The following is a 16260-nucleotide window of genomic DNA, read 5'->3' as shown; positions in this document are numbered from 1 at the left end:
TCTCTTTCTACTTTTGTCTTTTTATGGTATCAAATAATCACCTGGGTTGCCTATTTCCCCAAATTTAGTATACGACTGCTTGTAAAAGGGAGTATATACCATATAACATGGCTAGACAGGTGTATAGAGATGAAATTATGACCTTTATTCAAGATCGGAAACGGTTCTTTTCCCTGTGTTCCATCGAGGATGTTGACCTATAATTTCAAGCACCCCAAAAGAAATAATTCATAAATCATAAGCTTCCTTATACTTTCACTTAATGTACTTTAGCCCTGATCGGTACATTTAATCCTCCTTGTTCCGAAAGACAAACTTGGCTTGGTGCTAACAAACAAACAAAGCAAAATTTGTGAGCAGCTCCAGAGTTTGGTTTGGGACGCAAATTAAGTCCATTTGGTTTCCTTCAAAAACTTCAAACAATATTCTCCATGACTAACTTCAACATAATTTAGGTTTTGACCTTACACATTGTAAACATCCACTCTAGGTCTGGTCAAATAGGTCTGGTTTGCGAACAGGGGCGAAAAGGTTCTACTAAATCGTTACGTGTTACCCCCACGCACATCACAAGCCCGCCTTTGCCAAGTTTGCGCGCACCTGCGCGCGCTGTGCAATGGACAGTGGCTAGCACTGTCCAATAATTACGCGTAAGGTGGGGCAGTGGGAGCACCATCTATCCATAGAAATCATGTGATATATGCATGTATTACCCGTACTGGAATGATAAACACCGCGCCACCTAGCGCCCTCTGTCGTGTCATAGTACATGTAAAAACTCTGTGCTTGCATTTAGGAAGTGCGTCGGAGTTATAACGTTACGGGCATTCAGTGTACAAGCGAAATTAAAGCTATAATCAATACTTGGGTAGCCTTGGGCAAGGCTATAGGTAGCGAGGTGTTTGATCATTACGGACTCTAGGCAATCGTTTAGCGAAGAGAAATAAAAAAAAATTAAAAGAGGCACCCCATCATCAATTGAAACGAATCATATTGGTGGGGGCTGTTCATTTTGTTGGTAGCGATGCAACGTAAAGGGTGCATTTCATTGTTTGTGAACAAGCGTTTCATACTAAAGGAGCCTCCATTGCTAAGAAAATTTCTCTCTCTCTCTCTCTCTCTCTCTCTCTCTCTCTCTCTCTCTCTCTCTCTCTCTCTCTCTCTCTCTCTCTGTCTCTCTCTCTCTCTCTCTCTCTCTCTCTCTCTCTCTAGTGGAGTGTTTTCTCCATAAAGCCCACATCCTGTACTACGTTCACCTTTGTACCGTCCCTAGAGTCCCCTCTGCCTTTCAACCTTACCCCCAACCCAGAGAATGATGTCTAAACAATCCCCTACTTGTGAGTGGAGATTTGAGTGCACAAAATTTGAGGCGAATTAGAGTATTCAAACGCTTTAATATTGAAACATCCTTTGTATTCAATGATGCTACCCAATGCCCAGGTCGAACTCACTTTGGGGTATAGGGTCCCCCACAAACTTACCCACTTTGCCATTAATTACCCAATCCTGGGGCATGGGGTGTTTCGTTTTTAAACAACGCCTTACTTGTGGTGGAGGATTTTATTGTACAGGTGTAGTAGGCCTATGGAATTGTATTTTCAATCTTTTTTCCCACATTGTTTTCATGGAAGTCGTTATCATTGCAGAATTTCAAGCATTCGTCATGTTTTATAAGTTCTTGAGATTGTCATCAAATTTTGTTATTATAATTCTTCAGGTTTTGCACTCAAGGCTAGTCATAGTTCTGTCATCTGCCAACCATGATAATCAGATATGGTACTTGTGCACCCTTGTGACGTTGCTAAAGAAAGGTCTGTTATAAGTGACCTACATTCTACTGGTGTCATTGTTGGTTACAATTTGTCTTTATAATCGTCGACCTTGGCATGCCTGGCCATGATCTTACAGTGACGTATGTATGATTGATATGGTAATTCAATGGCACTGGTACTCATAAAAGAAGTTGTATGAGAGTACGTACTGGACAGTGATTTTCTTTTTCAACATGTGAATCTTACTGTCACGCAAAAACGATGACATGTAATTCCCTCGTTAGAAGTGATTGAGAGCGTGAATCGAGCAATGGTTGAGGGATCGAATCCTGGGTGTTCACGCTGGCGTGAAATTTTTTCCTTGTCCAAAAACATTCCCAACACTTTCCGTTAATGTTTGCCACCAAACATCGAGATGAATTGCAAGATGCTTCACTGTTATTTTCATGATATGTGGATCTTGAGAATGCCTAGAACATGGCACTAGATCTGAATTACGTCTTGTAATACTTTCTTATACTCAGCAGCCTTGCAAACCACTTCTTTCTTCTCGTGTAGTGTAAATTCTTCAGATATATTTACTATCAAAAGGCGCCACAGTACACGTTTTTGCGTTTATGGTTCAAACCAGCATTACGATCACTGATCTAGATCACATGGATCTGGATCACGATCAATGATTCGTCTTTGGGTTACGGACACCAAACCAAAACTTGCCTAATGGATGGTGAGAACTAAACAGGCCCTAGATTGCTCTCTGGGGTTGTCGTGAGTACTTGAAACGTCGCATACGGGGTCGGTGATAGTACTACCCAGTGGCTGTTTGCCGTGGGCCCCTGTTGCCGTGCGTGAGACCCGACGATCCCTTTCAACGGTCGGAAATGCACCAAGACCGCCTTGGACAAGGCTACTCCTGATGAGGCAAAAGCCGATGGATCTACTCTTCGTAATATCAGCAAGCATTGCAATGCCATGAAGGTCAAAAAATACACAAAAGTGGTGTGGTGAATACTTTTTGACACGCAAACCTAGTCAGTTCTATCCACGCAGTGACTGGCATAGCCAGTGGGGGGGTAGGCCTACATACTCCTCTCTTTGAAAACCCCTTTGCTCTGAATTACTGATCCCTCAGCGCTGTAATTTCAAGGATTTCCAGCTTATTGGATTACTCTAATCCTTCAACGGATTTTTGTTTATTTTTTACTGATACCGAACTGTACACCACTGGCATAAAAGGATTTAACAGACTCTTTTATGGACTTTCCAAACCGTACTGGCAACAGCTGGTGAAGTACCTAGATTTCAAGGATGGCCAAACAATGAAAGCTTTCACATGCCATCTCAGGGATAACAAATCCCACTCATTGAGTTGAAAATGCCCTGAAAATATTGATTAATGGTAAATTCAGGGAAAGTTGATACATTCATAATTTATTAAGGGATCAAAATGCTTATATTGACGTGACTATCCAACCACTCCTACTTGTAATTGTCCCAACTAGAGTGAAAAACCGTGTTTTTTTTTCATTCACATTGCAAGACGGTGGAATTGAATGTGACCATTCTTACCATAGCCGAGTGAAAACACTTCATCATTGGCATTTTCATCTTTTCTAAATAGATAAATAAATATGGCCACAGATCACCAAACGACTAGATACCCATTTGGGCCACTACTTAACCGTCCTAACCATTCTATGTTTGACATGATCTTACAGGGCATATAGAATAACTTGGCACCGTAAAGATACTGTTCGCTTCAACAGAGAAGACCTTTGGATCAAATGCCCTCTGCACCATACAATGCCATGGCCTGAATTAAACTACCAGTTAATTAACACTCCTTTCTTTCCCTCTTTTTGTCTGCAGATTATACCCCCTCCAGTTAGTTCCATTGTATTTTTTCTTCAATCTCTTCCCATCTTACATTCCTTTGTTGCTCAACCATGCCTCCATGCAGTCCCCTTTACCCTTTGCCCCTTTATCCAGCCTGCAGCTTTGTTGACCTTTCCTTTTTGTCCTCCTGCATTCGTCCATGCGTGGTTGATTTCTTGTTTGCTTCTTTGCCACATGTCATTTTGCCTTTGAGAAAGATTCTGCTAGGAACGAAACGTCAGGCCCTCCATATTTTGTGATAAATATTCATTCCGATAGATACTTACTGAACAACACCCTGTGTGATCTATATTAGATTTCTGCATAGCCTACTTGAATAGCTTTTCAACCGCGGTGCAAAATAACCAAATTACGATGGAAGTTAGTCACAATCGTAAATTACATTAGCTCTGCAAGCAGTTTCGTTCTTTCGAGAAATCAATATAACGTTTGAGCTTCATCAATTGTGTTGTTATTGGTCTGCAATATCAACATTACAAATGGAAAGGCTGTCAATAACAGTTGCTTATTCTTCGGAGATCCTGAAAGACAAGTGCATTTGTGCAAGGCTCTCCCGTAAGCGGTCACTGATTAATGTTTAACCCTTATGCTTCAGCTGATAGTCTTAATCAAAGCTGATTACGGGCTATAAACAAGTTCAGAAGGTAGTTGGATCGATGAGGGCTTAAATAAAACACCAGGCAGTTGCAGCGATATCTGAAGAGCACCATCAACATTGACTGCTCACAAACCACTGAGCTAAAAAAATAATTGTGGATTGACCTTGTCTTATTCACGAAAAGCCGTTTTTGATCATCTTCCCTGAATTTAATCTATGCAATGCAATTTTGTTAAATGGGATGGTGCCAGACTACGGGGGGTTCTATGCATCATCTCGTTTTTAAATGTTGTTTAATTTATACTGTTAGATATAAATTATTCAGTATAATTAACTGTTATTTCTTTATTCTCAATTTTATTCCTAAATTCTTAATATAAAAAGCTAACCTCACTTTCAGTTCAGTGTGGCCGACCTGTGAATGAGGTTATTTGGACATTAACGGTTAAGCGTTCCCGATGTTTATAATGCATATACTGCTATCCCAATACAACTTACGTCATTGTTGCTACCATGTGGAATTCAGGCGCTAAATTCCAAATCTTTGATCGTTACTTTCCAGCGGTTTGGTGGAATGTTGTTCCTAAGTTCTCAGATTTGTTCAAGATTGGACGCAAATTGAACGAGCATTGGCTGTTAGATGTAATGGTGATCATGTCAAATGTTGCAGACTACCAAAGGCCTCCTGCAGCATTAATTCTTGCGAGTGGTGCATACCGGACGCCTTAGTTTTTTTAAACGAACGGACCAGCTTGATGGTCTTTTAACCAGCTCGGCACTATTTTACGTTAGGAAATTTGCCCATACTATTTTGAGTCAACCTTTTTCTAGCACTATATCATCAGAATGGTTCTTTCAACAGTTTGTTGGCGTATATTACATTTGACTTCGTTAATGCACATGTTGAAAAAAGATGAAATCGAATAGAGTTTCTGATGACAGGCAACAAAATTATATGACGTCATCAAACCGGAAATCCGTATTGCACGATCACCAATGTTTTGTTACTATCTCAAACACTTCCCCATAGTTATTCATAATTACCGGTAGTTCTCGGTTTTTGCTTATCGGAAATATGTAGGAATGCGTTAGTAACTGTTAGACGTAGCCACAGCTCTTGAAGCTCGTTTTAGACACGGTCGAGAGCCCATGACGTACGTACGTGTACGTGAGACGGTGTAACAATGGTTATATCTGACTGGGGAAATATGTGACCCGTTCCGTGAAAATTGCGTCAAAAACCATTTTTTCCCCAGAAATTTTGTTTATGTTTGCTTTAGAAAGAACAAGCTAATTAGCTTTTTGATGCATCACTTATTTGGTACTCAAATAAAAATAGACATTGGTGTAGGTGCACATATTGAGCGATACTGATTTTCATAGCTACAAAACTCTTTACAAGGCCCGAAATTCGAAAGAGGGTCTGGCGACTTGTGAATTACTTTCACAGAAAAGGTCACCTATTAAATGTAGACTCCTATGAAATGTTGGCCCCTTTCCCTTATATTTATTGAAAGTTTAAAAGCTTCATTTGCGCAGTACTTCCAGTGAGTCTTCATTTTGAGAATCCAAAATCCACACTAGGCTGGTTCATTGAGTTCTGCGCCACCTCAAGCAGTACGCTCCACTCTTGCGCAAAAACCCGTATAAGGAGATTGTTCACAACTACTTTTGAAAGGTAGCATGCATGGCTGGAGGGCTGTTTGACCGAATTTTTTTTAAGTATTGTTTGAGAAAATTGTTGGAAATTCATACGTGTATTTTCTTTCACTTGTTATGACCTTATGACGCAAAGGGTATCTGTGAATGAGGCTGAATTTGAGTTGACTCAGGAGAATAGACGTTGATTAATGGCCCGAATCGAAGGCCACGCGTGTCGTTTCTTTAAAAAAAGACCACTGATTCGATGCACCAACCCTCAGATCTGTGTTGGCTTCACTGGCAGCAAGATCGGCAGACATTTCCTTGCCTTACGATTTTCCGCCATTAATATCTTGGACTATATTACGTCATCACTGTGGTAAACAACGTTTAGCAGTAGTACACATAAATAGGTGAGCTATGGTGATGTTCCATTTATTCATTATTTTCACATTTGTCAAGAACCCAGGTGGTTCCTTTGCTTTCTTTGTTCCCTGTAAATAATTCCTCATTTATATATCGCTTCACAAAAATACTGCCCAGTTTATCTTACTATTTCTAGATGAACGCCTGTCACTGTTTAGTTTGTATTTATTGGAAATGTGTACGTCAGAAATCCCATTCCCTTTTGGTAAATTTGGCTACAGAGATCTTATCCTTTTTGGAGGTTTGCTGCAAAAAAATTCAAATTGTAATAATATAATTCAACGTATCAGCACCCATCATATTGGTGACCCTCACGTTTGAACAAGCGTTACCACTAATGTCTAAACAAGTTCGTCATTCGTTGCTGAATTTTGGACTTATTCATTTAATTACAGGGCAGCTTACTTTCCGGTCATTGCTTTTGTTACAAAGGGATGCTCACGAGTAAATCTTTTCAGCAAAACTCCCAGAGCAAAACCATTGACCTTAAAGATTACAGCCGTGCAATCCCTATACCCGCACACCTTACTTTAAGTAGTTTGAGTATTGATGTCATTATTCAACGTGCTGCCACAGTTGACGATCTTGAGCCGTATTCGTTGACAAAATTGAGTTGTTATGGTGAATGTAATTTTACTCTTAAAAACCTAGCTATCGGTATTAACGACCTTACACACTCTGCACACGTTGGCCACTCTCGTATGAAGGTTTTACAGAAATCCGGCCTTTCTTTGGATGGTTTATTTTCAAAATCTTTGTCTTGTAGGCCAACTACAGTAGTTTGAATTGTTACCATTCCCTTGGTAACTTGTACCAAGTTTCAGGCCAGTATGCATCTATCTTCACACACTGTACATGCTGAAGTGTTGAGCAGTAAAAGCAGCTCAATTCTTTACCAGTTCGAGCTAACACTCGTTTAAGAGAATTCAACAACGAATTACTGTCAGGAATTAGCACACCTATACTTTCGTGGTGTATTTCTGTCAGAAGGCTAAGCAAGCCGTAAAGTAGTCACTTCACTTTTGATACAAACTACGGATTTTTTTTCAAAATGAAGTTACTCCGTTTTATCGAAGGCCCTCCCAACAAACAGTTGCTTTATAAGAAGTTGGTCTCCAAACTCTTGCATGTTCTTTGCCCTTAATTATTCTCGTCACCGTGCTGAACATCCAAATTATAATTGCAATGTATCGACCTAAGTATCTCTTTGATTGTATTGAAATGAATTGATCAGACCAACGATACATCGTTACGTAATCATTTCTCTCTACGGTCGATCTGTCTGCACTCTGCATCAATCCATCTTAAGAAGAGGCGGTACCAGGCATTATTTCGATCCGTTGAGGTGAATACTTACGAAATCCCACCGCTCCAATAAAGTATACATTTTCAATAATTGAATTCTTTTCGAATTCGTTTTTAAGAGTTTTTCTAAGTTCATTTACATGCGAAGTATACATTTACGAATTTTTTATTTTGTACGATATCTATTGTAGGAGGGTTTCTGTTTTGGAAAAAAGGACACAATTTCCTAAATTTGCTTTAGGAAGGCTTTCATGTTTTTTTAAAGAAAAGTACATTTTCCAGATTTTTTGTTCAGGGAAAGATTGAAATTGTATTTTTATTTGCTTGTAGTATTAGTGTTAGGTGAGATTGCGCAGAAAAATCATTTGGGTCCAGCCATTTTGGTTTTTTTCCTGTGGCACTTTCTTTCGTCGAGTGGTCTTTCGATAAGAAAAGAGTATAGGCCATACAAGACGTATTGATGGAATTAAAAATTCGATGTACTGAATTAACTCTTCTTTGGGGATATGTTCATTAGTTTTTCTTCTCCCGAAAAATGTGCATGTATAGAAATCTGTCTGCAATGATTCGATCTAAAAAATAAAATTATGCATTGGTGTTATTCCCCGCAAGAAAATGGTTTGATTAACAGTGGGTTTTCTGTGTAAATCCCACCCGACACCAATAAACAAGCAATTAAGATAAAAAGCTACCACAAGCTTGTAGCCATTCACTGAGCCCATGTTGGGAGGATTACTTACATGGCCTTTGTTGGCACTAAGAATTGAGGTATACAATTCAATAGCTTTCCTTTTTGGCACTTTAATTGCTCAACGACATGGGATACGTTTACAGTATTATTGGCCCGTCCTGTCAATCCGAATCGCCGACAATAATATAGTATGGTTTATCTAAAATGAATGAGATACTGGGAATTACTCGAGTAAAACAAGATGTAAGCAGAGTCGTTCACGGATTACTTTCTACGGTGCACTATAAATGACACACTGGATTTTCTTATTTCATATACGAGACGTAACTGTAGAGGGTGACGGGCTGTCGCGTCGTCCTACAGTTTTTTCCTCTTACGTATGTTCTCTATTATTCTGGAGTTGCTTCATGCGCTGCGTCGTGCCATCGCTCACAATGCTGCTATTTTATTTTGTGTTTAAGCGCAAAGGTCTTGTCCCTGTTAACCCGTACCAACCCACCCTGTTCACTGCTAAGAAAGTTAGCGAAACTTTTTTCGTTCAAAATTCATATACGGTTATCTGAAAAATATTGGTCCCAAGAAGACTTTAATACAAAGATGGTACAATCAATGTAGTCACTGGTCTTTCCAATTGTAAACTGGTCTTTACGGATGCCGTCAAATTTCGATTTAATTTATCTGGCCTGATAATCATGTACATATCGTAAGGATTTAATCGATTTTAAAAATCAACTGTTTGTGAAAGACCAACATGTATTCACTTGTTTCTTTGCTGAAATGAAAAGTTTACACTTTCTTTGGTCTATACACGGACCAAATTTCCCCAAGTTGTTGACGCATACAACGGTTGAAGAATTAAATAGACACACAAATAATATGGAGGAGATATAATTTTGCTGATGCAAGGTCATAGACCTAAGTTAAACAAGGAAGATCTAAACAGACATACATAAACTTTTTAATTGATTTGGAAATTAGACAACAGTTCAGCGACAGATGGAAAACCACGTGTCCGAGATGAAGGATACCGATGCTACTATAGTAGACCTGGCAGACACCCAAGCAATGTCTGACACCTCCTCTGAAAGGCGTCGTACCTCCTGGCGTACCTGCTGTGTTGGTTTTCTCCGCCGTAATCTCCTAGTCGTTCTTCTTCTGCTTTCTCTTCTTCTCGGCCTTGGAGTGGGTTTCTTCATCAAGCTGGGTACGGATCTAACTTTTACGTCCAAGGATATTTCCTACATTTCCTTCCCTGGTACGCTGTTCCTCAACATGCTGGAGATGGTCATCATCCCTTTGGTGGTTTCAAGTCTGGTGTCAGGCATGGCGTCTCTTGACAAACGCTTGTCTGGAATTCTCGGCCTTAAGGTAAGTTTCCTGACTGCTCCATAAAACAATGTTTCATTAACACCGAGTGAATTTTACACCGACCAAACTGACGTATTCACTCCACTTTATGGCACTAAGTGGTGGTAAATTTAAAACCCTAAAGTTTGCAGTTCAAGAACCTCGACTTTCCAGACCTAAGGGACAAATGTTATGCTGTGATCAAAATAATTTACATGAACTGGGGATTCAGTCATGTACGCATGCGTTATTTCACTTACTTAACTCAGTTCGTAGGTAATATTTTGACAAAATTGTTTGGATTACGAAGTTATATTTTTTTATAAAATATCTGCAAATACGGCAATAAATCTAGGTTTATTACAAATGGAAATCTTTATTAGATATAAATTTACAAGTTTCTTTTTATTAATAACTGGTACAGCAGACAGACAGACAGACTGAACAAAACATTGCAGACCTTTTCTGAAAAGATCTTTGACATACTGAATACTATTCTTCATTCTGCAGGCTTTGGTGTACTACGTCTGTACAACAGTCATAGCTGTAACCCTTGGCATTGTCATGGTGATGTTGATACAACCAGGCAATCGACAAGAATCGACGAACATCGATCGATCTGGTAACACGGAGTATGTCAACACAGTGGACTCTATACTGGATCTGCTAAGGTAAACTAAAGCCCCATTGAGCAGGAACATAAAATCATTCAACACTGTTAACGAGATTCAATATCAAAATATATTGTATACCTTTAGTACGACTTTCTTTTCCTAAGTCTATCATCGCGATCGAGCATCTAGGAAATTTCATTATTGAATAGCACGAAGGGTAAATTTGCCCCTTTGCAGCGTGTTAAAGTCCGCAGTGACGTCATGCAGACCGCGAGAAAAATGCTCAGGTTCTGCTAACGAGCAGTGGGCAAGCTACGGCTGGCCATCATTACAAAAGCCAAAGAGTGATAATATTTAACCGGGAGGAGGTAAGGCCAGAGATTTTTACGGACTAAACGTTATCTCCTTTCACCTTTTGTTTTCAGAAACATGTTCCCGCCAAATGTTGTGGAGGCCTGCTTCCGTTCAGTGAGTAATACCAAAGGTTATCTGAGAATTGGGGGCCCGTCAGCTTCGTGCACACTACCTCCTCACTTGTGATAAAATGTAGAGACTAAGACGACAATCAAGCACCATGAGCATCGCCCTCCTAGTCCCTTATTTGTCCTTCCAGGGTTATAAAAACATTCACATTTTCCCATTAGTATCATCCTTTTTCCTGCATTCGAGTAACATTTCGTTGACTTTAAATTTTTGAGTTTCGCGTCAGTGGGATAAGTGTGTCAACAGTTTCCGAAACAAGCAGTATCAAGCTAAAAATCATTCCAAAATGAATAATGAAGTAACAGATAACTGTTCTTTGTTTGTGTTCAGTACAAGACCGTGCAGACGCCAGTGATAATGGTACAGAATCAATCGGAGATGATAGGTGTGACCATGACGACCGAAGAGGGCGTTACTATGGGTACCACACCCGAGCCTGAGATCATGCTGGTGTCCACAGGCGGGTACCAGTACCGAAGCAACCTGCTTGGCCTGGTAGTGTTCTCCTTTGCCTTGGGTATTACGCTGGGTCGTATGGGGCCGGAAGGAGAACCGCTCAGAGCCTTTGCCAACTCGATGATGGAGGTCATTATGTGGCTGGTTCGCTACATTATTTGGTAAGTACACAAGCCTGCCTTATTACAACCGTTAACAAGAGAGTTAGATCTTTCTTAATTACATGGCGATATCCGGCTGATTAGGAAATGTGTGATTGTGGATACAGCTGCCTATCCAACTACCACTTTCCATGGACAAGTGTCCTTCCAAGTCCCAGCCAGTCAATTCTGACATGATCCTTTAGTCATTCCTCGTCTATTGAACAGACTCCTAATTTCTATTGAAACTTAGACAGTATCATCTATTATCAAATGTGTATGGATATTGAAGTTACATCTTTCGATGAATTAGAAGGGCCATATGTTATAGTCACTATAAGAAAGAGGGTATTTTCAGGTTATAGACCACTGGGCACAGGAGCTTTAAAACCTTCTAAACTTGCTTGCAAGAATGGTAAGCAGTGAAGAGATTCCTGGAGGAGTTTTCAACTTGTTAAAACTTCCCATATGCTGTGTGCAACTATGGCATCATAATAGGGACTTTAAAACCCGACCTTTCATTTCACCTAGAGGGAAAGGGGAATTCTCCGTGTCAATCACATTCCTCAAAATTATATGTATATTGACAAAATGCATGTTTCCCTGATTGATCATTCTGACAGGATTTCTCCTATTGGAATCTTCTTCCTCATCATTGGCAAGATTCTAGACATGAAGGATTGGATGACCGTCTTCAGTCAGATTGGCCTGTACTCGGCAACCGTCATCTCTAGTCTTCTCATCCACGGACTCATTATTTTACCTCTCATCTTTGTCATCTTCACTCGTAAGAATCCCTTCGTCTTCATCAAGGGTGTGACGCCAGCGCTGATGACTGCCTTCGCCACTGCTTCAAGGTGGGAAAAATTATCTTCGTATGCATTCACGAACATCTTTTCCGCGAGTAAGAAATATACGTTACGTTTTGCTTCTGCTGATATGCAAAATGGTTGAGGGAACTTGTTGCAAGACTTGTAGCGTCTGACGTAAAAGTTCTCCAAGAATGACTGAGTTTAGTCTTGTTTAGTCTAAATTTGGTGTCATCAGGTCTATAAAGGTATTATGTCTGATATAGATATGGTCGGATTCCTCTGTTCCGGTTCAATTAATTAATGGCAAGATGTTTTTCCAGCTCTGCTACCCTACCGTTGACCATCGACTGTCTTGAGCAGAGCAATGGCATTGACAAGCGCGTCACACGTTTTATGCTACCAGTCGGTACGACACTAATCAGGGATGGTACCGCCCTCTACGAAGCAGTGGCCGCCATCTTTATTGCTCAAGTCAATAATTTAGAAATGGACGTGGCAACTGTTTTAACCGTCAGGTAAATTGGGATAAATGGTGTAAGTAGATACAAAACATGAACTACTTTGTACACTATCAGAAAATAACTACTTTTTTACGGTGTGATATATTTCTATATCTATCGTTAAAAATTGTGGACTGGAATAGTCGCCATATTGAAAACGTGATAAGTATATTTACTTCAGGACAAGAAGCGTAACGGCACATCAAAACGTAGAATTCCGTTTATTTGAATGTTCCCCAAACCGTTGGGAATCTAAAAATGGAGCAGAGTATAGGCTGTGAGCGGGAAGCCAGACAAAATACGTTCTCCATTATCATTTCCAAAGGAACACTTATCAAGCGTACATAAAAGGTCTCTTTATTACTTGTACGGTAGTCCATGTTGGCTCACAGCATAACGGCGAGTTGTGGCGTTCTTGTGGAGAATACTCGATACGTATTTCGATTCCAAATTACATGTTTTGGTGTTTGAAGATCACGAAAGGTTTCTAAGTCTGCATAATATTGTTATTCTGGTTACAGTGTAACAGCCACCTTGGCTAGTATTGGTGCTGCGGGTGTACCGCAGGCAGGCCTCGTCACACTGGTTATTGTACTCAACGCAGTTGGTCTCCCAGCCGAAGACGTCACACTCATCATCATCATTGATTGGTTCCTGTAAGTGCTCATTTGAGTATCTTGTCACTGTTGGCCAGTTGATGTTGCAGGGAAACCATGGAGAAAATGTCACACCGGGTGGGCAAAGGTGGACAAAACAGTTTCAGAATGTGAAATAGGAATTGAATGTGCGTGTGTTTGCCTAGTTTGTAATACATGAAAACCTTTAACGTCCACGAGAAAAAGTCCCCATATTTAGTCAGACACGGATTTTAAGTGGCGTTTGCTTGAAGCATAAAGCACTTAGCATCTTTCAGTTTCATGGTGCAAACAATATACGTTGTAAAACTTAATTTCAGTTCATAATTTCACCAGAAAATTTTGTTTTTAAATGTAGTGAGCGGATCCGTACAACTGTGAACGTAGCTAGCCATTCCCTCGGTGCAGGTATCGTTCATCACCGGTCTCGTGAGCGACTCGCTACCATAGATCGACTTCACGGTAATGATAACATGGCATTCCCAACCAATCCTGCCACGGGGTATCAACCAACATTGACAGAGTTCAATACCAAACTGTGAAGACATCTTGGATTGATGTAATGAAGGCTGCGTCCAAAGACTGTGGCTACGGCTGACAACTATAAACATATGCTTATGCTAGCCAATGACTAGCACCTGCAGCGACTCCCCACATACGTTTGTGTAACTGCCTGCCGTAGCCAATTCCTTCTAACACATTCTATCTCCCTCAAGTACACACTGATAGAAACCATTTGGTCTTTGATACCACAGGCTCTCAATTTTTTTTTAATATTTTGCATCACAAGGATAAAAATGTAGTCTTAACATTCCGCACTCAATTTTGGAATTGCATCTGATACTGGCTGTTAAACACAAGAAACAAGTGTCACGTAGATGGATGTTAGGAGGTATCAATGGGCTCACAAGACACTGGCTACAAGGTACATATTCAATCATCAATCAAACAATGATTATATGGATAGGATAGTAAAAATGATTTGCTCTTAATGATATAATCATAATCGCATTGAGCATATTTTAATTTAAACACTATGTGAACATATAAGAATATGTATTTTGTACTTGAGTACTTCCCGGATAACGACAGAGGAAATTTCTGGATTTAAATTGAACTGTAAAAGTCAAGCTGAAAAAAATATGATTAATGGAATATAAGTATTTTATTGTGATATTTGAAGAAGGCGTCTTGTCTTTAGAGAATATATTCCTATTAAATAGTGCCCATTTTATAATGTGTAAATATCGACTTGTGTTTGTTGATAAAGTCACGTGGGCTGTGACGTCAGTATATAAAGAAAGGGAAGACTGAGAAACTACTGTTGCTATAAATAGTTTTTCTGGAATTAACGTAATAATTGCTATGTTGTCATTTATATCATGTAAACACAATCCATGTAAACATTTACATTCCAAACTTGATCCCTCAGGATCTGTATTGGTACATTTTGTGGGAAGGATTCAGTTCCCCTTCGTTACTGACATTTACTTCACGTTCATCTCTTGGCGGAATCTTCTGCAAAGAGGAACATAAACTAAGAACTCTCTGCAATTAAACATCTTTAAGACTCGTTCTAAGTAATAATACACTGAAAGCAATGAAGATTCCAGGGTGATTGACATGTTGTGGATGTTGCCTGAGATCGTGATTTTAATGATGGCAATTGTCATAACCTATCTCGGGGTTCGGTAGGAAAGTTTTCATTGGAATGAGTCCAAGGCGACTCCACTGTGCTTAAGAAGGTTTCATTAAATTTATTCTAGTCAAATGGTTTGTGGTTCCTGAGTGCTTGCAAAACTAGGTCTGAGAACAGACGCCAGTGCTTCAGGTAGAACCTGTCCCAAAATAGCAAGATTCTGTTGCTATCACAGGTCGTTTATTTCTGTTGCATATAACTTTTACATCTGTATTTACAATTAGGCAAAGACTCCGCTACAGTGAGATCACTTAAACATTGGATGTTCGCAAAAAAGTAAATTCAAAGTTAAAGTGCGCAATAAGACATAACTTTACCCTGACCATATCGAGCAGTGGGCCGTAGGTTTGTTTCACTGCACTGCTTACTTCTAACAACAGAATGAATGACGGGTTAGCCAAAATGTAGACTTTTCCACTGCAGTGCTCGCATGCAGCCTTGAAACGTGTGATCGAGTTCAAATTTGCATTTGTAACAATAAGGAGTAGGCCTACACATGCCAAGTTTTAAAAAAAAATCGAGGGAGGCATAGCTGCGTTCTTATGGGGTAGGACCCCCCAGCTTTGAGATGGGCCAAAAAAGAAAAAAACGGCTCTTTTAGGCTTAATTTTAATATGACAGTTGAATATGTCTTGTTCAATGGGGAAGATAGTATCACACAAAGTATGTTAGTTTTATACTTACGTTCTGACTAAAACTCAGACCAGTGTTTGTTGGCATAATCGCGAATCTAGCATTTGAAAAGATCAAATTCTTTCATTTCATTTTTAAATCATTATATAAGGCGCCTCAAACATACCGTTACCGTTGATGTTAAAACTTGGCACAGATTTGATTCTTGATTTGTTAAAAATTATATCTTATTTGTGGCTACTTTCTTTAACAAGGATTAAGGATTACTGGTGAATCCTGAGCTGAACCAAGAGAGGGCGCAATTTTACCTGCAAAGGAAATTCCTTCGGTGGGGACTGCGCTTCGCTGCTTCACATACAACTATGAAATGCATGCGTCACGGTCGCGTCGCCACAAACAAAATGAAAAGTTCCTACCAACATGTCTCTTTTCAACCGATGAAAGGGTACATCTGCTCAAGGCATGACACTTACCTCGCCTTTTGGTCCCCATAATGTAATCTGATTCCTTGCATTATACTCAAGCCACTTCTTTTCCCAGGAAAGGTGAAACGCAAAATCACCAAGTGTTCAAATTCAAATATTTTGGAGCTAGATATGTGGTGCATAATTT

At 39.8% G+C, this 16260-nt stretch overlaps 1 protein-coding gene across 1 annotated transcript; it reads left to right on the top strand.

The window, feature by feature from the left end:
* The first annotated feature begins 6188 nt into the window (after positions 1 to 6188).
* LOC110985822 (excitatory amino acid transporter 3-like) lies at positions 6189 to 16260 on the top strand. The gene is made up of 9 exons (XM_022247201.2): positions 6189 to 6320; positions 9308 to 9697; positions 10187 to 10347; positions 10716 to 10758; positions 11104 to 11390; positions 11993 to 12226; positions 12502 to 12696; positions 13203 to 13337; positions 13675 to 16260. The coding sequence occupies exons 2-9, from the start codon at positions 9326 to 9328 to the stop codon at positions 13856 to 13858; spliced, it is 1611 nt and encodes a 536-aa protein (XP_022102893.2). The 5' UTR covers positions 6189 to 6320; positions 9308 to 9325; the 3' UTR covers positions 13859 to 16260.

This window comes from Acanthaster planci, linkage group LG12, assembly GCF_054643075.1.
Source record: "Acanthaster planci isolate LZ-2023a linkage group LG12, COTS_SCS, whole genome shotgun sequence".
NCBI lineage: Eukaryota > Metazoa > Echinodermata > Asteroidea > Valvatida > Acanthasteridae > Acanthaster > Acanthaster planci.
The sequence above is the reverse complement of the archived record's forward strand: the minus strand, read 5'-3'. Positions and strand labels throughout refer to the sequence as shown.

Bases quoted from the DNA above. Each gene is read 5' to 3' on its own strand.
- LOC110985822 (XM_022247201.2), top strand. From the start codon at position 9,326: ATGGAAAACCACGTGTCCGAGATGAAGGATACCGATGCTACTATAGTA. The intron at 10,759-11,103 runs GTGAGTAATACC...GTTTGTGTTCAG, and splicing joins TGGAGGCCTGCTTCCGTTCA to TACAAGACCGTGCAGACGCC. The intron at 13,338-13,674 runs GTAAGTGCTCAT...TTTTAAATGTAG, and splicing joins ATCATCATTGATTGGTTCCT to TGAGCGGATCCGTACAACTG.